The 21832-nt window shown below is 41.5% G+C and overlaps 1 protein-coding gene across 1 annotated transcript in view; it reads right to left on the bottom strand.

Moving 5' to 3' along the window:
• Positions 1-3225: 3225 nt before the first annotated feature.
• The window catches only part of LMBR1L (limb development membrane protein 1 like), a 98953-nt gene continuing 80346 nt past the window's right edge, over positions 3226-21832 (bottom strand). The window contains exons 9-17 of the mRNA XM_040341163.1: positions 20530-20602; positions 18709-18792; positions 17769-17845; positions 17567-17644; positions 17381-17454; positions 13089-13179; positions 10004-10070; positions 7700-7861; positions 3226-4470 (exon numbers count right to left, since the gene is read on the bottom strand). Coding sequence (XP_040197097.1) covers positions 4415-4470; positions 7700-7861; positions 10004-10070; positions 13089-13179; positions 17381-17454; positions 17567-17644; positions 17769-17845; positions 18709-18792; positions 20530-20602 — 762 coding nt within the window. The 3' untranslated portion in view covers positions 3226-4414. The remainder of the gene's footprint in view (positions 4471-7699; positions 7862-10003; positions 10071-13088; positions 13180-17380; positions 17455-17566; positions 17645-17768; positions 17846-18708; positions 18793-20529; positions 20603-21832) is intronic.

Here is a 21832-nt window from a genome sequence, read left to right as displayed (position 1 = left end):
CAAGGGGAAACCGCGGTAATACCGCCCGCAATGCGCCTCTGCGGAGGCGCATTGCAGGCGGTATTAACCCTTTATCTGACGCTAGCGGGGGTTAATACCGCACCGCTAGTGGCCGAATCCCACGGCACCCGCTCCCGCCCCAGTGTGAAAGGGGCCTTACAAGCACTAAAACAAGCCCTCACTGACCTCTGAAGCTGCAGACAATGTGGAACAAATCATCCTACTCCTATGGGAAAATGAAACTGTGGATGCAGACATTTTCTGATAGTAGCTGCATCTTTTGTAAAGCTAAATTGTTCTTTAGGGTCTGCAGGTCCCGAGGTTAGTGAGGGCTATGTGAATTTTTACACTTGGGCTGGCCAACGTTGCACTTTAAGGCTACATGCACACAGGTGTGTTCGCCCAACAGCATCAAATCCTGGCTTTCGAGTGTCCAGGAGCATCAAGTTCCATTTACTGGCACCAGGAGGCACAAGTGCTCCAGTTCCGAAATCCACAAGAGGTCGAAACAAAGACTGGACACTGTACCAAGTGGTACTTGTGTTATGGGGCATATGCCTTCGCGAATGCAGAATTCCTGATCGCATCCGACCCCAAAGCACGAGTTTTACTCAATACAGTGTCCAGCCACCACATATTTCAGCCTGTCAAAAGATTTTTACAGGCTTCTGGCAGAAGGGTTGGCTGCTGCACCTGTGCCAAAAACGCTGGCATTCTATGCTGATGGGCATCGCCCATGTGCATGAGGCCTAAGAGTTCAGATTGCTCTCTATAAAAGGCTGTCAGTTATCTCCCTGAACAATGAGAAAGGTGAAATGTGTACTAGGAACCCAAAAAAAAAAAAAGGGGGGGGGGATAATTGTACAAGTTTGGTAAACCTCCCTATGCACCCATTGACTAAAGATGGGACTCACTACTGCCCCCTAGTAGGTCATAAACAGACCAGACCGCTACAAACAACGGCCACTCTCAGTCAAGGCAGTTGTGAGTTAATTCCCATGATTGGTCTAGATCACTATAGGCAGTCATTCCCACTGTGAAGGTTTTAGCATAAGCAACCTGCACAGGAGGCACATCACAGTGTATACAATAAAGCTTGAATAGCGAGTAGCGTAGTATGTATACTCTGTCCTAATCCTAATATATACTAAAAATAGACTTTATTTTTCTCTATTTTAAATATCTGGTATGTTAGAAGATTTTTGCAGAAAGAATTCAAACAAAAATTGCATAAAAATAGCCGACCTTAAACATGCTCATATTTAATCTAACACAACCATCTGCATAACAATTTCTTTTAAGACAACTTTTTATTTTGGCTTTACTTTTAATAGTCACAGTTATAGTATTTGAGTCTGTCTAGATATAAATATTATTTTATCTAGTTTTTTTCCCATATTTGCACTGCTAAAACCAGCACAAAAAGAGAGACATTACTGCCAACAGCGTACTGGCTATATTATACTTGTCTTTTATATATAAAAACATTGCCCTCTAATACATTAGTACTAATGTGGTCATGTATGTAGGTTGTCCATCAAGAACATCTACTGGGCAGTGTATGTAGTGTAACATTTGCAACAGGTGAACCCTTTCCATGAGGCATTCCTAAATATTTTATCACCCATACTAATAAAGTTACATGTCAGATTGTCTGCTAATAAACAATCCAAAATCCATTCATGGCAAGTCTGTGATAAATAGTTTTAAAAAGTAAAAACAAATGAGAAAAAAAACAAACAATACTGCTAATTAGTGGCATTTGGTGTGCTGCTTAAATCATTAACTTCTTGTGCACAGCGATAAAAGTCGTGACGTAATGATTACACACAATCATGGTGATAAGTCAGGTATGGAGTGGACACTACAGGGAATATAATAAAGGTAAGTATACTATTCACTTTGCAAGGGAAGTTGCCCCAGAGCTTAGTGAATGAGGGGAAACTGCTCAGTTGCATAATCCAATCCGGTGCCAACAACAGAGTTGGCTTTGTGAGGCCTTAAAGCAGAGGTTCACCCATAGGGAACACATTTTCCCCTTGGATGGATGCTCGTTTTGTCTAGGGGAATCGGCTAGTTGTTTTAAAATATGAGCATTACTTACGGTTTACGAGATGCATCTTCTCCGCCGCTTCCGGGTATGGGCTGCGGGACTGGGCGTTGCTATTTTGATTGACAGTCTTCCGAGAGGCTTCCGACGGTCGCATTCATCGCGTCACGATTTTTCGAACGTCGGTGCGCAGGCGCAGTATAGAGCCGCACCGACGTTCGGCTTCTTTCGGCTACGAGTGACGCGATGGATGCGACCGTCGGAAGCCTCTCGGAAGACTGTCAATCAAGATGGAACGCCCGCTCCCGAAGACCCATACCCGGAAGCGACGGAGAAGATGCATCTCGGAAACGGTAACTACGGATCATATTTTAAAACAACTAGCCGATTCCCCTAGACAAAACGAGCAGGAATCTAAGGGGAAAAGGTCTAAAAATAAATAAATGGGTGAACTCCCGCTTTAAGCAAAAACTTTGACACAGGGGCCACACTCATGCCCATAATGGGTAAAAAAAATTTGAGCAAATAAAAATGGCTGCAGAAAGTTTTACGGATCTAGCACACAGTGATTGAGCAGAGGCAAACTAGGTGGCCGCGAGGCCTTAGCCGACTGCCTCATTAAAGAGCCGCCTCTGGCCAACAATAATGCTATTTTTTTTTTTTTCCTTGCATGGGATTGGGTATTCCTTGCAAAGTGAAACTGCACCACATCCACAAAGCTTTGGGAAAAATGTCCTTGCGAAGTGCAACTTCATTTACAAAGTGAACAGTGTATTCGCCTTTATTAAAGCCAACCTGTGTCACATTCACCAACATGACCATTTCCATAAGGTACAGATCACTCTGCTCCTACAAAGGGTATTACTTACGTTTTAGTGTGCGGGCTGGTGTCCATTTTGCTGAGGGATGGGGTGGCAGTGCGATGCATGCTTTTGGTGCAACGATGTTTTTAAAACTTTGAGTGTACAAATGTATTTGCCAATCAGGTCTTTGCACAGCAGTGCGTTGTGATTAGGGATGAGCTCCGGCGTGTTCGCACAGTCCATGTGCAAAGCCCGCCAGGAAGTGTGCACGGTGCTGCGCTAATCACAGGCAGGGAGACATTGTCCCGATGCTCGGCTGCAGAGATCAGGAAATGTCTCCCTGCCTGTGATTAGCGCAGCGCCGTGCCGACCTCCTGGCGGGCTCTGCACGTGGACAGTGTAAACACGCCGGAGCTCATCCCTAGTTGGGATATGCTGCATGACCAGTGGTGTCATCCCATGTGCTGCAGAAAAATGCATCAGATTTGTACATCACACCTGTGTTGTGCAATTTAATGTGCCCGTGTAGTGACTGGTGTTGATCGGGTGCAGAAAAGCACCAGTCAGTCATCACACACAGTGTATCAGGCCCTAAGTGACAAGAGTATACAGTATTCTGCACCTAATGGAAAAAGACATTATGTTGGGTTCACCATGTGCGCTTCATACATAAACAGAGAACAAAGACAAAGCTCTATAAAATACTGCACTTCTAGATCAACTTTGGAAGACACTGCCTAGCTAACCAATCAAAGACAAACAGCAGCAGGAGAACTATTCACACATTCACTACTAATCCAGCCATAGTTTTACATACTGCTCTAAGAGTAAACACTTCCAGACAAGATGAAGAAACAAACGTCAACCAGACAACACATACAAAAAGACACAAAATGGAGATGCCATAAGAGACGAGTCTCTTGGGCTTCTGAATAATGCTGGTGTATTGTCTCATTGCACAGAGATTGCACACCAGATGAGATGGCAATAGAAAGCCACAAAGGCTGGAGTGGAGTTCATGTAAACTAGCACAAGCAGAAAGGAGAGGACCAACATCCTGTGCACCTTCATCACATCGTCCCTACATGACCTGTGTAAAATTAGTGTTTCCATTGCACTATGAAGAGTTCTGTTAAACACGGGTGACAAGTAGATTTATTCCGGGACTCCACAATCCAGTTGAAGGACCGATCCATTGTTAAAATACCAAAACAGGAGAAAAATGAAAGCGGTCACAGGCTACCCCTCTCCTACTCTGTAGCAGCACAATTCATGTTCAAGGGTTGGCTCAGATTATTCTGAAAAATATTCCATTTATAGTTTCCTCAAATGTTGTCACCCAGGTTCTGGGCCCACAAAAACTCAAATCTTCTAAATCCATGAGTGTAGAACCTCCTAGAACGTAGGACCTGACCAAGGCTTCCGACGCAAGAATCCAGAATCCGTGCCCGAGACTTCTTTCCTCTCAAAAACGAGACACAAAACGAAGCAGGTTGTCTGGCAATTCACGGATCTTGGTGCCAAGTGCCATCACATTGACAGACAACTCCATGGAGGCATATCAGGCCTTGCCTTGGCTGCGAATCCTGTTTACAGACAAAGGTAACCTGTCCAGTCCTAGAAGAGATAAACAGCATCATGTCAAAATGATAAAAAAAAATAAAAAAACACACACAGTTTATACACAGTGACATCACCAAATCTCATAAGGCTAGCAGCAGTGCCAAAGAGCTCAGCAGTGCCGGGGACAAGAAAAACTTAAGCCCAGGGCAAAAATGCCAAACTGCATTCAGGGTACTACATAGGTACAGTAAACATTCTTAAATGTTCCCTAGAACAAAAATCTTCACCTTTTCCGGTCCACTAAAGACAAGAAGTCCAGTGTACAGGAAATTTATACTTTGAGATACACAAATTATATGTATATGTATGTATATATATATATATATATATATATATATATATATATATATATACATACATATATATATATATATATATACACACACACATACACACACAATTATAGATATAAAAGGTGTGTGTGTATGTATATATGTACACACACACACACACACACACACACACACACACACACACACACACACACACACACATACATACATATATACATATATATATATATATATATATATACACACACCTTTTATATCTATAATTGTGTGTGTATATATATATATATATATATATATATATATATATATATATATACACACACACACATATACACACACACACCTTTTATATCTATAATTGTGTGTGTGTGTGTGTGTGTGTGTGTGTGTGTGTATATATATATATATATATATATATATATATATTACACACACACATATATTATACACACACACTTTTGATATCTATAAGTGTGTGTGTGTGTATATGTATGTATATATATATATATATATATATATATATATATATACACACCTTTTATATCTATAATTGTGTGTGTATATATATATATATATATATACACACACACACACACACATATACACACACACACCTTTTATATCTATAATTGTGTGTGTGTGTGTGTGTGTGTGTGTGTGTGTGTGTGTGTGTGTGTGTGTATGTATGTATGTATGTATGTATGTATGTATGTATGTATGTATATATATATATATATATATATATATATATATATATATATAAATAAATAAATAAATGTGTATACATATATACATATACACACACACACTAGGCAGAACAAAAAAAAAAATGTAATTGTAGACCAGCTCCCAGTCCAGGTCACATTCTCCGACTATCAGTGATTGCAGAGTCTAATGCTGGCCATGCACTGTAAGAAATTTGTTTGTCAAAGGGTAAATTGGATATTAAAAAAATAAAAAATTGCAGGTTAAAAAGCATCAATCGCTGGCTCTCGTGATACAATAGGCATTGCAGGACATTCATCCACCTGCAATGCACAGGCAAGCTGAAAAAAAAAAACTGTGTACAGCCAGCTTTAGATACAGAGGACATCTTTAGAGATCTGGCTCCACCTAGTGGTCAACCTCATTTTTTAATTTCTAAATTAAAAAAACATTGGTATTACTAGATTTAAAAGTATAACTAAAAGGCAAAAAAAAGGTTTGCTTTAGTTTTGGAGTGGAGAGATGATAAAATGCTTGTCAATTTTTATTGCAGTCTGTGCCCCCCGTTAAAGATTCAACCTCTCCATTTGTCATGTCTACCATTTTTATTGTAAGTAAAAGTAAGGCTGGGTTCAGACTAGAGCACGTAGCGGCTCAGAGCAGGAGGTCCGGTGGGTCTCCATTCACCGTCTCACGTCCCATTTCAGCCCAATTTTGGACCTAAAAGGGTCCAAAAGATGCACAGGACTCGTATGCAATTCACACCAGACCCACTGCCGAAATGTGTGAACCAGCTCCATAGAGAGCCAGTCACAATCTCCTGCTATGCGAATTGGATAGTGTGAACCCAGTCTAAAAGAAAACCCCATTTTGGGTTGTCCCCAGAAAGGTAACAGAGGGGAAATCTTCCAATGTGGTTGTTACTAGTGACAACTGGTGACTTGGGGGTCCTCAAAAAATTCCTTTAATTTGCAGGGAATTCCACCCACTTCCTGTTTGGCTATGGGACAGGACGTGAAGGTAAATATCCCCAATAGGATACAATTGGGGACATTAAAAAATAATCTGACGGGGCTATTGTTGCCTTATCTTTATTAAAGTATTACTAAACCCGGTAAAATGAAAATAGTTAATTCCCCCCAGCTTATAAGTTTACATTGAAATACTGCCACTATATACCTTTTTGGCCGATCTGTAGATCACGGTCACATGATAAACCCGAGTGTTCAGGGAGGAGATTTCCACTATAGCCCGTGCCCTCATGCTGTTATGGGAGGCAGATCATCCATCAAGATGTGACATCCACCCACTGTTTTTATAGTTACTGGGCATGAAGGAGAAGGAGGGAGAGACTAGGCTGTCATTCAGGATCTGTATACACGCCCACGTGTGATGTTAAAATGGAGCTCCACCCTAAAGTGGAACTTCCGCTCATCGGACCCCCCCCCCCCTCCGGTGTCACATTTGACACCTTTCAGGGGGGCAGGAGGGTGCAGATACCTGTCCAAGACCACTTCCGGCTATACAGTCTGCAACACACGGCTCCCAGAATACAGCGGGGACCAGTGAGCACGGGCGCAGCGTGACTCGCGAATGCGCCATAGGGAACCGGGCAGTGAAGCCGCAATGCTTCACTTCCTGGTTCCCTCACCGAGGAAGGCGGCGTGGGCAGCCGAGAGATGATCGATTACTTGTCTTCTGCTGCCGACGTCGCTGGACTCCAGGACAGGTAAGTGTCCCAATATTAAAAGTCAGCAGCTGCAGTAGTTGTAGCTGCTGGCTTTTAATTTTTTTTTACAGCGGAGCTCCGCTTTAATATGTGACCTGGCTAGCACTGATCAACAAGCAAATCTTCTCTCCACTGAGCATGTGCATCAGTACTACCCTCACTGCGTCTTATCTTGCCAAGAGAGACCCTATAGGAGGGGGAGGATCTGTCAATAGAGGATTAAAGAGCCTTTTTACACAATGCAGAGGATTAACCCCTAAGGTTCCAGAGTATAACAAGCATGCTATTCTGCACAGACAGATTTTACTGTTGTGGGTTTAGTAACAATAATGAAAAACCAGCAAATGTGCATATAAACATAATGTAACAGGTATACATTTGCAAAAATTTACACTAAACATTTTTTGGAATTAACATTTTGCTTCCCAGCAAGGTTTCTGGGACAAGCAAGTTTTGATTCATGCATTTAGCCCCTTACTCCTTCAGTGATTCTTACCAAACGCACGGATGAGCTCAGCTTGTATAGCCCAGGTAAACTTCTTCACCAAGCAGAGTGTGGTGAGGCCAGCAAACAGAATGTTATACAAGAATATCAGGTAAAAGTTCCCAAGCCAATTGAATCGTCCAAAGTCGCCCAGCAGATCAAATCTGGTGATGCCTGAGAGTAAAGAAAGTAAAACGATGAACTAAAGAAAGCACAGGCAATTAAATCTTACACTAACTGGAAATAACTTCATTCATAACGGGCATCTGATTCTGAGAGATTGCATGGCACTTTTAATTTCATAATCCAAATATCAGGCAAGCCGCTTTCCATATCTGAATTTTGCTCTCAACCAAAAATCGGATCGATGCGGCATCTGTCCCTGCCACCTCTGCAGTGAGAACAGAGCGATCAAACACTGCTGATCACTTAGTTCTGCTATAAGCAGAGAGTTGTGACTGCCATTCAATGAATTTCTGCTCTGCCTCTCCAGCGGTCACTGGGCTGGCCCAGTCTCCCAGCTGCCGATCTAGGCATGCGAGTGGATCCAAACTGTAAAGCTGGGATCTTTCCCCAGCCTGGACTGCCTGAATGACGTCAGCAGGCTTTAGCCCGCTGTTGGCTGAAAACAGGTCACAGGAGTGCAGAACTCCTTTAACTTCAGCAGAGAAAGAAAACCGCCGCTCCAGACAAATGCACTTCAGCGGTGAGTATAGTTCAAAACCCGATGGGTGCAGGCAATGCACAAAGCATAAATAAGAGGGAGGAGATGATGGACAGCCGCACTCCAATAAAGTGTAAAAAAATGGTGCCTTTTATTCCAGTAAAACGAAAACTACAACAGCCTTTAACTTCAGCGCATGCCGGCCCTTTAAGAGGTTTAAGACGCTTAAAGCAGAGGTCCACCTAAAATAAAAGATATTAAAAGCCAGCACCTACAAATACTGCAGCTGTTGACTTTTAATATATGGACACTTACCTGTCCAGGGAGCACCCGCGATATCGGCAGCCAAAGCCAATCTGTCGCACGGCTCTCAGCTGCCGCCCCCCGCCATTCTCTGTGAAGGAATCAGGGAGTGAAGCCTTGCGGCTTCACTTTCTGGTTCCCTACTGTGTATGTGCGAGTCGCGCTGCACATCCTCACTGGTCCCTGCTGTCTTCTGGGACCTGTGTGTCTCCCAGAAGACAGCGGGGGAGGACAGTGTAGGCGCAGGAAGTGGTGTAGGTCACTACGATGATTTGCCAGGAAGTGGGAGCCAATACCTGTATTACACATCCTCACCCCTGAAAGTTGCCAAATGTGATCCCGAAAACTCCTGCAAGCAGCGATCGGGAGCTTTTGGTTAGGCGCCTGTAACTGTGCTGGGAGCGTGCACGTTCTCAGCACAGCTATTCACATAAATATGTGGCTGCTTGGAGCGAAGGGCCAGGTGCTGAGAAGCCGCAAATCTGCGCGTGGCTGGCGCCAACGGTGTGGGGGGACCGCACTACTCTGCATTTCACTTCAGACTTCAGGGCCTCCCATCGCTTTATTGTTGCAATTTAAATGAAGCAGCCAGTACGGTACTCAAGTGAAAAAAGAAACAAAGGTGCGCCAGACTAAGTGTAGCGTATATCTAAACGTTTAATCCAAAAAGCAAGCCAAATGGCTACTCACAGAATGGAAGTAATGGTTAGGCACATAGGTAATGTAGGGTCCAAAGACACTGTGCGATCTGCGGTCACATAAGGAGCATCCCAACGGTGTGAGGACAAGCCATAGGGAGATGCAGAGTAGCCTCTGTAAGCGTCCAGATAGCTGGCTGGGCGAAGTCCTGAAACCGGAAATGTGTGGAACGGAGGCTCGAGAGGGTCAGTGAGACGGAAGTGACAGTGTGGCCAATCAGATGACGTGCTTCACAGCTTCCGTGACTTTGAACTCTACATTACCTATGTGCCTAACCATTACTTCCATTCTGTGAGAGCTATTTGGCTAGCTTTATGGATTAAACATACGCTACACTTAGTCTGGCGCACCTTGTCTCTTTTCTACTTGTTTCCCCAGAGTTTTTCTTCTAACTCTCAAGGCTGTTGCTGTATTACACTTAATGAACTGAACTAACCAACACCCCCCCCCCTTTTTTTTTTTAACCATTATTGGGACTTTGAGTTTCACTACATTCATTTATTGTAACCAGCATTGCGATTACGGACATATTACTCAGTTGGTTCTTGCGCGAGCTTCTCCTTTTCAGTACGGTACTCAAACTAACATTTCCCTAAATGAATGAAAATTGCTTTGCATATTTCCTTTGAATAAAAAAAAAGAGAACTCACCCAATGTCCTGGAGAAGACCGGGAGAGCAGAGCTAAGCACAAGTAGGGACACACAGTTTCCAATGATCTGATGAAAAAAATTCAAGTTAACAAAAAAATGCTGGCACACCTCTGGATTACAGAGAACAATTCACATAATTGAGATTGGCAACAAAAAGACTAAAGGCTGCAAGAGAAAATTTTAATAGATCCTGTTCACAGCCATGCCAGTAATGAAGGGTTCATACTTACCCCAACTGTGACACAGGTGTCTATGGGTCTTCAAAGGCTATGCTAGCTAAAAAGTCTTCTGCATCCAATGCCTGGTGCCACAGTATGTGCCGTGGTTTCCACCACTGACCCCTGAGCAAATTTCTATTTAGTTTTAGTCTTAGGACTAAAACAGCATTTTAGTTTTAGTCACATTTTAGTCTCCTGAAATTGTTTTAGTCGTATTTCGTAGACTAAATCTCCAGTACATTTTAGCCGACTAAAACTCATTTTAGTCATCTAAAATCTAAGGGGTCAATTTAAATAGTAATGCATTAAAGCGGGAGTTCACCCATTTAAAAAAAAAAAAAAAAATCTCCCCTTAGCTTCCTGCTCGTTCGGTCTAGGGGAATCGGCTATTTATATTAAAATAGGTGCAGTACTTACCCGTTTTCGAGCTGCATCTTCTTCCGTCGCTTCCGGGTATGGGTCTTCGGGAGCCGGCGTTCCTTCTTGAGTGACAGCCTTCCGAGAGGCTTCCGACGGTCGCATCCATCGCGTCACTCGTAGCCGAAAGAAGCCGAACGTCGGTGCGGCTCTATACTGCGCCTGCGCACCGACGTTCGGCTTCTTTCGGAAAATCGTGACGCGATGGATGCGACCGTCGGAAGCCTCTCGGAAACCTGTCAATCAAGAAGGACCGCCCATTCCCGAAGCCCATACCCGGAAGCGACGGAGAGGATGCGTCTCGTAAACGGGTAAGTACTGCACATATTTTTAAATAAATTGCCGATTCCCCTAGTAATAACGAGCAGGAAGCGAAGGGGGAAAAGTGCCCTCTAAGGGTGAACCCCCGCTTTAAGCATTCCTCTACTATTTTTCTCATTATATACTACTGGAGTGAAAAATCTAAATGTTATTTATGGCATTGAGGTATGAACATGAACTACAGACCAGTGTTAATTTTGACATTAAATTTCAATTTAGTTTTAATCTCGACTAAAATGGAGTTTTAGTCGTATTTTTGTCATCCCAATTGTTTTAGTCGTATTTTAGTTCACTAAAACTTTTTAGTCTACGAAATTAACACTGTACGTCACATATAATGCAGCAGTGACAAAGGGGTACAAGAATAAACCACATTGGTGCACCAGGCATTTGACATGCCCAGAAGTGAGCTAGATGCTGAAAACACTAAATGCATAAAGCATTGCACAAAAGATTTCCCAGCTCCCTTCAGGCAAACTCGCCCTTCATCTATAAACTGCTCTATGTGCTCCAACTTGGGAAACTCTAAAAATGATAGAATTAGAATTGCAGTTTACAAAGGAACTAGAGCTGCACGATTAATCGTGGAGAGAATGGCGATCACGATTCTCCCCACGGGATGACTCGTGATTCTTTTGCGTCACCACCGGTTCCACGTAACCAGCATGGAACGCAAATGGCGCCGATATCAGAAAACCGACGTCAGCAGCCTGTGCCGATGGATGCCTGGGCTTCTCTAAGGCCCCCGTACACACGACCGAGTTTCTCGGCAGAATTCAGCCAGAAACTCGGTCGGAGCTGGATTCTGCCGAGAAACTCGGTCGTGTGTACACTTTTCACAGAGGAAGCAGACGAGGAACTCGTCGGGCCAAATAGAGAACATGTTCTCTATTTCCTCGTTGTTCAATGAGGAAAGTTGGCCCGCCGAGATCCTCGGCGGCTTCAACACAGAACTCGACGAGGAACTTGATGTGTTTGGCACGCCGAGTTCCTCGGACGTGTGCACGGGGCCTCACAGTTCTGTAGAACTGTAGTGTGTATCCATGCGCCACCCAGTGGTTGCCGGCGGTACTGCTTCTGATGTATTAATCTTTCTCACAGTTCTGTACAACTGTGTGTATCCATGCGCCACCCAATGGTTGCTGGCGGTACTGCTTCTGATGTATAAAAAAATAAATAAAAAAGAAACCAGTGATATGTCTATAATGTTAAAGACCATATAACTCCTATGAAAAAAGCAGAATCAAACTTTGATTCTGCTTTTTTCATAGGAGTTATATGGTCTTTAACATTATAGACATATCACTGGTCTCTTTTATATATCCATATTTTCAGATAAATCACAGGTTTATTTATTTGGGGGGGGGGGGGGGAATTCTGGCATTCAGTTTTTGAGAATCGCGAGAGAATCGTGATCTTTAGTCTAAGCAAAAGAATCGTGATTCTCATTTTGATCAGAATCGTGCAGCTCTAATAGGAACCTTGACGTGGGTACTGTGGCTTATGCATATATGTGCAAACAAAACCCTCTATTTTTTATATAAACTATTAGGGTCAGGTTGGTTGTTTTGTAGGCTGGCTGGTAAATGTACTGGGAAATCTTTGTGATGTGCGTTGCCCTTTTTATGTGCACCTTACTGCTAAGGCTAGTTATAGGTTGGGGTGGCTGCCACTTTTTTGTACTGTTAATAAAAGCACTGCCACTAGCACGCTATGGAAATGTAACCCAAGTGGCCTGGATTTATAATGTCGATCCTGTTAAAGTCTTTCCATATACGTGACACTAAATAAAGGACAATAATTCACTCTGCAAGGCAAAGTGTAAAAGGGTGTAGCCTATACTGTTGTGACTGCCCAAAAATGGATGCAAGGTCACAGACCCGTTCTTGTGGACAGTGCCGGGACTCCAGGGGTGTACTACATAAATTACATTAGTAATCAATGCTGTGAAAACACTACAATTGCTGTGTAAATCATGTGAAAAGGACTGGTTCAGCCTGGGTGCTTTACAATTCATTTATAGAATTGTCATGTAGTATTGCACATTTTTTTAAATTGTAGGGGGGGGGGGGGGGGGGGGAAACAGCAAATAAGATGTTATCAGAACATTAAATTGAAAGGTTCTTACTTTGGTCATAGTCGTGTCATGCTTCTGGGGTAGGAGTCTTATAAACAACGGAGAGGAATAAAACCCAACCACCGAAGCAGCCATCAGATAACTAGACTGGAGTTAAGGATGCAAATCATATAATGCTTTCCATAAAACACAAATATTGAAAGACAAAGAAAAAAAATATCTTTATTTTAAACTCCTATAAAAAGGTAATAAAAACCAATTCCGTTTTAAATTTATTTTTTCATGCTAGGTACATTTTCCTTATATACAAAAATAATTATATTTCCAATATAAAATACACACATATATATATATATATATATATATATATATATATATATATATATATATATACACACACACACACACACACACACACACATATATATATATATATATATATATATATATATATATATATATATATATATATATACACACACACACACATATATATATATATAATTCATAGTTTTGATGCCTTTTGTGTGAATCTACAATTTTCATAGTCATGAAAATAAAGAAAGCTCTTTGAATGAGAAGGTGTGTCCAAACTTTTGGTCTGTACTATATATATATATATATATATATATATATATATATATATATATATATATATATATATATATATATATATATATATATATATATATATATATATATATATATATATATATATACATACACACACACATATACACATATACATATACACACACACACACACACATACATACATATACACACACACAAGGGATTAAAATGGCGGTCGTTGCAATGTTTTATGTCACATGGTATTTGCGCAGCAATTCTTCAAACACAATTTTTTTTGGTAAACAAAAACACTTTCAGGATTTAATAAAACCAAAACACTAAAGTTAGCACAATTTTTTGTATTATGTGAAAGATGATATTGCCAAGTAAATAGATACCCAATATGTCACACTTTTAAAATTGTGCCAAACTTTGGTACTTAAAAATCTCCATAGGGTATGCTTTAAACTTTTTTTTTTTTTTTAGAGTTGGAGGAGAAATTGCACTAGAATTATTGCTCTCACGCCAACGTTTGGGGAGATACCTCACATGTGTGATTTGAACGCTGTGTACATATGCAGGCGCAACCTACATATGTGTTTGCTTCTGCGTGCCAGCATGTGGGGTTGGGGGCACTTTAAAAATTATTATTATTCCCATTACAAAGAATGTAAACATCCCTTGTAATAGCAATAGGGCATGACAGGTTCTCTTCAGGGACAGATCTGGCTGGGGTTCTTTATGTCATTTATAAGTCCTTTACAATGTAATTTTTTATGTTAAATACCGGTGTTATGGCAGCAGCTAACTGCCAAAAACCTGGTATCCTTTTTTACTATGGGCGATTTAACATCTGATAAGCGTGGTCCCGCAGGGGTGGATTCACCTTGGGATCACTTTTAGAGGTGGTGGCAGAGGAGCCCATCCCCTGTTTCCCAGTCGTTTCCGAGTTTACCGGAGCCTTCAATAAACCCGGAAGCAACCTGATGCGGTCGTTTGCTGGGCAGGAAGTGAGGGCAAGATGGCACCCCACTCGGCTCTATGTCCATGGAGAACGGGAGCAACCTCAGACATCACTTCTGATTCTCAGGCATAATTTATATAATATATATATTTTTTCCCTTTTGCTTTTAAAGATAAATGAGAGATCTGGGGTCGAAAAGACCCTCTCAATAAAGAGGACCTGTTATGCTCATTTCCATTACACAAGGGGAAAAATAAAAAAGGGAAAGTGTAAAAATAAAAAAGTTCTCATTTTATTTCTTTAGTAAACGGTGTGTAAACCCACATGAGGTATTGCTGCGATCGTTTGAGCAAGAAGTCTAGCATAAGACCTCCTCTAACAGGTAACCAGTAAAAATAAATAAAAAAATAAAAAATTGTGAAACTATGTGTGTTTAATTTATTAACGTGTATTTTTCCCCAAAAAAATTCCGCTTGAAAGACTGCTGCGCAAATACAGTGTGACATAAAATATTGCAACAATAGCCATTTTATTCTCTAGGGTCTCTACTAGAAAAAACACGTCTGGGGGGTTTGAAGTAATTTTCTAGCAAAAAAAAAAAAAAACTGATTTAAAGATGTAAACAAAAAGTTCCAGAAAAGGTCTGGTCAGCGAGTGGTTAAAAAACTCTGAAGACGTAAAAGGTACTCCTATTGCAAGCCTCTTTTTCATGGATGACGGTGGAAAGGTGAATGTTTAAGAAGATCTTTCTTTCTGGAGCAGGAGAAGCATGAGATGTGTGTGCAGGTGTCATTAACCATTTTGGCTCTGCGTGCCGATCATCAGATGTGAGGCATTACGTTTTGGTGAGTCAATGGATTCACATTGAGGGAGTGGTGGTCACGAGAACTGCATGAAGAAGGAAATTTGAATACATGTGGACACTATTGGCGATTCATAACACGCACTGTTGTGGAAGATTTGAGTTTCATTTGCTTTTACTTTTTTTTTTTTACAAAAAAGGTTAATTGGGTATAGTTTGACTCAATTGTAAATGTATTCATACACATCTACTATACTGGAGGTATGAGGATTTGCAGCGCCACCTAATGTCTATCAGTGAAAAAAAATAGTGGATCCTGCTAGACATCCAGTGTCCTTGTAACTTCCTTTGTACTGAACTAAAAAGTTCCAAAGTTTGGTGATAAATGGTGTGTACTCAGAATGGTCTGGAGTGGCGAGCGGGGTGATCCAAGGCTCTGTTCTGTGATAAATTCTATTTATGCATAAATATTGAGGTTGGTATAAATAGTTCAATATCAGAGTTTGAGATATTTGCTTAGCTTTGCATCATCAGCAATGTTGATTCTAGCATAGAGAAAACTATTCAGGTCTCTGATCGCTTAAGAGGACATGCGACCACTCAAAGTTGGATGGGAAGTGGTTTAGCCCTTACAGTAAGAGCAGAAAGGATGTGGAACTCACTTCCACAGTTGGTGATGTCAGCAGGGGAGTGTAAAAACAAAAAAAAAAACCCTCTTGATGAATACAATATACAAGGATATAGGAAATGGTAGTGACACACACACGTCTTTTTTTTCCCTCTTTAACCTTACCAAGTATGCAACGGATTTCTGAGTGGTTGTTATGAATTTCTAAACTTTATATGCATCTTTTTTTTTTTGCCTTGTTGGATAAGCGCAAATGGAACAGTTTGGCATTGTGGTTAACTATTCTTTTATTACGTTCCATCTGGCAACATGACAGTAAGGCCGCTTTCACACGGAGGAGTTTTTCAAGCACTTTTGTGTTAAAAAAAAAAAAAAAAAAAAAAAACTTGACAAGCGCAAGAAAAATGCTTCCCTCACTGCTGCGGTGCGCTTCCATTGTGGTGAAAAAAAAACCTTGCTTGCAGCCTTTTTGGAGCATGTTTAGGGAGAAAAAAAAAAGGAACGCTCTTCCCCACTGAAATGAATAGGAACGGCAACAACAACACTTCAACAACGCTCCAAAAAATGCCCCATTAAGCGGTTTTGGGGCAATTTTTGAGCCACATGTCCTTTAAAAACCGCCCTGCAAACACTACACAAGCACAGCAAAAACGCTCCATTAACACATAGGCGTTTTACTGCCAGTATTGAAGTGAACCAGTGTGAAAGTGCCCTTAGGGTTTCAACATGATCATTGTCTCAGGCCTCTTTCGCAGTTTGCAAAGCCAAAATATGCCAGGCCCCTTGCATATGATCATAACACAGTATATAGGCATACAGTGCAAAATATCAGGGAGTCACAGCTGCAGTGTATATTTGCTTTTTTGGAATGCATTACCAATAACACCGGTTATGGCGGTTATGCACACAAAGGGGTTTATTTACGAAAGGCAAATCCACTTTGCACTACAAGTGCAAACTAAAATTGCACTTGGAAGTGCAGTCGCTGTAGATCTGAGGGGAAGATCTGAAATGAGGGGAAGCTCTGCTGATTTTATCATCCAATCATGTACAAGCTAAAATGCTGTTTTTTATTTTCCTTGCATGCCGCCCTCAGATCTACAGCGACTGCACTTTCAGTGCAATTTCAAGCGCACTACGCAAGTGGAATTGCCTTTCGTAAATAACCTCCAAAGTGTTTTCTAGAATCCATTCCCATCAGAATATACTGCAGCTGTAGCTCCCCAGCACCACAACAGACATTTTACAATGTACGCCCATACCCTGTTCCTTACGTATTAGGCTACTTTTTTACTTGTGTATTTAGTCTTATGTATATGTAGCACACTTTGCTGGAAACATTACAAAGCAGATGGGAATGCATAGTAAAAGGATACAATATAAGGATGACTTGTACAGCTGCACCGAAAGGACCAAAAACAGAAAACGAGACCTTCCCAAGCCGTGAATCCTGGAAAACATAACAAAAAAGGTACCAAACTCAGACCACAGACAGAAAAAACAGGAATTAAGTGTCAGAAAACGGATAAATACGGTGGATGATTTAAAAGTTAATGGCATACCTGCATCCCCTTTGGCATGGCAGCTTCATCAATTAGAAGTTCCAAGACATGGAAGCACACAATCAGTACCGAGATACCCTACAATAATATAAAGATACAGATTGTATACAGACAAACTGTTCCAGCACTTGTTCTTCTTTATGCAATTATTAAAAGATCATTTGTGGAATTCTTAATCTGTTGCACAAAATAAATTACTTACAGTGAGCGCGAGGAGCAACAGCATGGCTAGAGGGTACACCAAGTTGCGCTGCCATGGAGAGGCCTTCCTTCTTTTCTCTGCAACAAACAAACTGCCAACTTTAGCATAATATAGAAGCCACAGACATTTAACTTTACTATGAGGAGAGGAAACAAGCCTACAAAAATCAGCAGCCTACAAACAAGGTGGCATCAGAAAGCGTCTTGACGCTGAAAACAGCAGACACTAGGTGGCACTATAAGGCTGGCATTGTGCACAATAGAAGACCACTTTCATATTTTTTTTTTTTTTCGCACTTGCTTATTGCTGTGGCGTAGGTGCCAATAGGATAACGTGTACAAATAAATAAAAAACCTCCAAATATTTATGCAAACACAATTATGGCGTTTTGAGGTCATTTAAAGGGGCAGCAACACTAATTAGCTTAATTCACATACTTTTTTTTTGCACTAGGTTATTTAGTATATCATTTTTTTCTTTTTAATATTTTTGGAGCATGGACGTTTTTATAGTGAAAAAAATTAATACAAATCTACCCAAAATCTCACACCTGCAAGAGCCAGCTGCTGAAAAACATCCTAATGTAAATGTGTGGAGAGAAGGTGCGACACACGGATGTCCCTTACTTCAGCCTTTCTATGGAGATTAGGACCTGGCCAGGATAAATTGAATGCAACCAGTTAACTGTCCCCTAAGAAAACGCAGACGGAGAAGCCATGCTCAGGAAGTGCTTCGAGACATACAATTCCTTGATATGGCTGGACAGGGATGACAGTCACTGATGTCAGAGACCTTCAAGCTGTCCACAGATACATTCAATCCCTTCACAAGGTTGAGACACACTGCTGTATATAGCATTAATGGCATGCAATGCACAATTTAAAATAGTAATAAGAATCAAACTGGTACAACATTTATAGACGGTCAGGCCATTTCCCACCTAATGCGATTCGCTTGCTCTTGATGGAGAGAAGCCTCTTTTGTAAAGCCTCCATGTTGAGATTTAGCCAGCATGAAGCTTTCGCTGTAAATAAAACATAAGTGTGGAGAGTTAAGAGAAAGCACATAGGGGAGGAATATAAAAACCCTGAAACGTATGATTAGAACGGTCATTGCGCAGTTTCCCTGCAAACATGTAGAATGCGTCAGTAATGCCAGTCTCCCTTTACTCCACTAGGACAGCTCTTGGCTGCTGAATCTTTTATCCAAAAGACACTGAAAAGCAGAAAGGTAATACAGTGGCCTGCCGTTTGAACACGGACTCCCCATTTGTTCTTCAGCTTTCTGCATTCAATTAATAGGTCTCAATGTAAACACATTTTTTACCTTTTTCCAAGTCGTCACTTGACTACAAACCTCTGACAGGTGTGTATGCCATGGCATCTGGTGGGCATGAACTCTTTCAGATCCGACAATACTTTAGAGCTGTGGACGCTGATAGGAGGACATCACAGCTCTAAAGAACTGGTGCCGCTGTCAACCCCTCTAACGAGACACCCAGGGTGAAGCTTTGCAGTCATGTGACTGCTTGGAAAACATATGCATTTCCATTGATATTAAAGGGGTTGTAAAGGTTCGTTTATTTTCGTAATAGGTTCCTTTAAGCTAGTGCATTGTTGGTTCACTTACCTTTTCCTTCAATTTCTCTTCTAAATGTTTTTTTTTTTCCTTTGTCTGAATTTTTCACTTCCTGTTTCTCCTCAGTAAGCTTGCCACCATCATCCATGGGGGTTAGTCAGCCAGAACAGCTTACTGAGAAGGAACAGGAAGTGAGAAATTCAGACAAAGAAAAAAAAACATTTAGAAGGGAAATCGAAGGAAAAAGGTAAGTGAACCAACAATGCACTAGCTTAAAAGGAACCTTTTTAGAAAATAAAAAAACAAACCTTTACAACCCCTTTGATAGCTGAATGCAGGCAGAGTAGTAAAAGGCAGTGATTAAAAGAAAGGTTTGGTGCCTGTATTCCCTTTTCTGCTGATTGCATTGTCCTTTCTTCCACTTTAACCCTTTTGCACTGACCACCTCATCAGTTAAGAGTTCTAAAAGCTGGGAGGTGGGCATTCAGGGCATGTGATCGCCGTAATTGGCTGTCACCATAGGAAAGCTCCCTATCGCAAGTATGCATCAGGAGCTTACTGATCCCCACTGCCTATTATGTTGGGAGCTCGCTCTCAGCCCTTGGTGTTGTTTTAACAGGGCCACATACGTGCGACCGGTGTTTCATCAGATTAGGCGACCCGTCAGAAAGTGTAACAGAAGTGACGTTTTGTTGCCGCCATCGTCCATTGTAAGGATACACCGAGAAGGGGTTAAGCAGACATCTTGCTACACCCACCAGAGTTTTGCATATTACACATTTTTTTTTTATTTTTTTAACAGTAAACTGAGTTTATATAGTGAAATACAGTACTTAGAACGCCATGGGATTGTTTACATCTTGAATTTAAAAAGCAGCAAACTTCTGTCAGATTTACATACGTGCACCCTTGCTGTAGCTTTTTAAATTCATCATCTAAAAAGTAAGTACTGCATTTCACTATATAAAGTCAGTTTACTATTAAAAAAACATGTAGAATGCAAAACTAACAAGATGTCTGTTTACCCCCTTCGCAGTGTAGTATCCTTACTATTGACGAGTGCAGGGTGTAGCAAGATGGCGGCGACAAAACGCTGTTCTGTCTTGCCTTTAAGCACTGTTGACATGACATATCTCCCCTGTAACACGATAAGAGAATATCGCTGCGGCACAATGCTACTCACTGGATATTTTACGTAATATGGCCGCTTCCTCAAATGCAGTACAGCTCATCTGCTCCTCCAAGTTCTCCAGGAGCTGCAAAACAAAAATTACAATTTTTTTCACAAACCAGAATAAGGCTATACAACTATTGTGGATACAAAGAACAAATAACAGTATTAAAAGCAGAACTATGGACACAACTCTAAACATATTTACAAAAGAAAACTCCCACAATTACTCAACCATTCAGCTTTCCACTGGGAACCCTTTGCATCCCAATAACTGCAGCAAAGCCCTGCCAGGAGCCATCTTTGAATGCCTAAGCCCCCCCCCCCCCCCATCTTCCTGCAACTGAAGACCTCAGTACAGTGAAATCCTAATTCTGGCGTTCTCAGCAATGCTAGCAATGACAGTGAGCGGGGCACATGTGCAATACAAACACCTCTGTCAGCATTGAAATTAAGGCAGGATATGGTTTCGGGAAGAAAATTGCTAAACCCAAAATGGCACAATGAACTGAGCATTGCAGGGAGGTTTTTAGTAAGGCTCCATTTACACTTGTGCGACTTGTCATGCAACTTTGGACATCAAAGTTGCATGACAAGTCATTCCCTGTGTTTTCCAATGATACCCTTTCATCCACGTACGGCTTAGGGCTCCTGCACACAGGACGCTTAAAAACCGCCAGTGCTGTTGCCAGGAAAAAGCAGCTGTAAAAAGACGTTTAGCGTGCATGGGTGTTTTTACAGTTAAAAAACACTCCCTATAATGTAAAAAAAAACATCTAAAAATGCAAAAAGCGGCTAAAAGCTTATTACAACGTTTAGCAGTGTTTTCTTTCTTTTATCTCAACAGCCTCTGCTCCTGGACACACAAGCTACTGTTTGTTTCCCACCCTACTGGTCCTAAATGCCTATGCCTCAAAGATTATTAGGTAGATTCAGAGACGTTGCCTTAACTTTGCGGCGGCGTAGCTTAGCGTGTTTAGGCTACGCCGCCGTAAGTTAGCTAGGCAAGTACTTGATTCTCAAAGTACTTGCCTGCTAAGTTACGGTGGCGTAGCCTAAAGCGGGCGGGCGTAAGGGCGCCTAATTCAAATTTGTCTAAGGGGGCGTGTTTTATGTTAATGGGGCTTGACCTGACGTTTTTGACGTCTTTTTTAAACTGCGCATGCTCCGGACGCCTACATTTCCCAGTGTGCATTGCGGCTAAGTACACCGCACGGGCCTATTGATTTCGACGTGTACGTAAATCGCTATTCACGGACGACTTATGCAAACGACGTAAAAATTTCGACGCGGGAACGCCGGCCATACTTTAACA

This window comes from Rana temporaria, chromosome 2 (genome assembly GCF_905171775.1).
Source record: "Rana temporaria chromosome 2, aRanTem1.1, whole genome shotgun sequence".
Classification (NCBI taxonomy): Eukaryota; Metazoa; Chordata; class Amphibia; order Anura; family Ranidae; genus Rana; species Rana temporaria.
The sequence above is the reverse complement of the archived record's forward strand: the minus strand, read 5'-3'. Positions and strand labels throughout refer to the sequence as shown.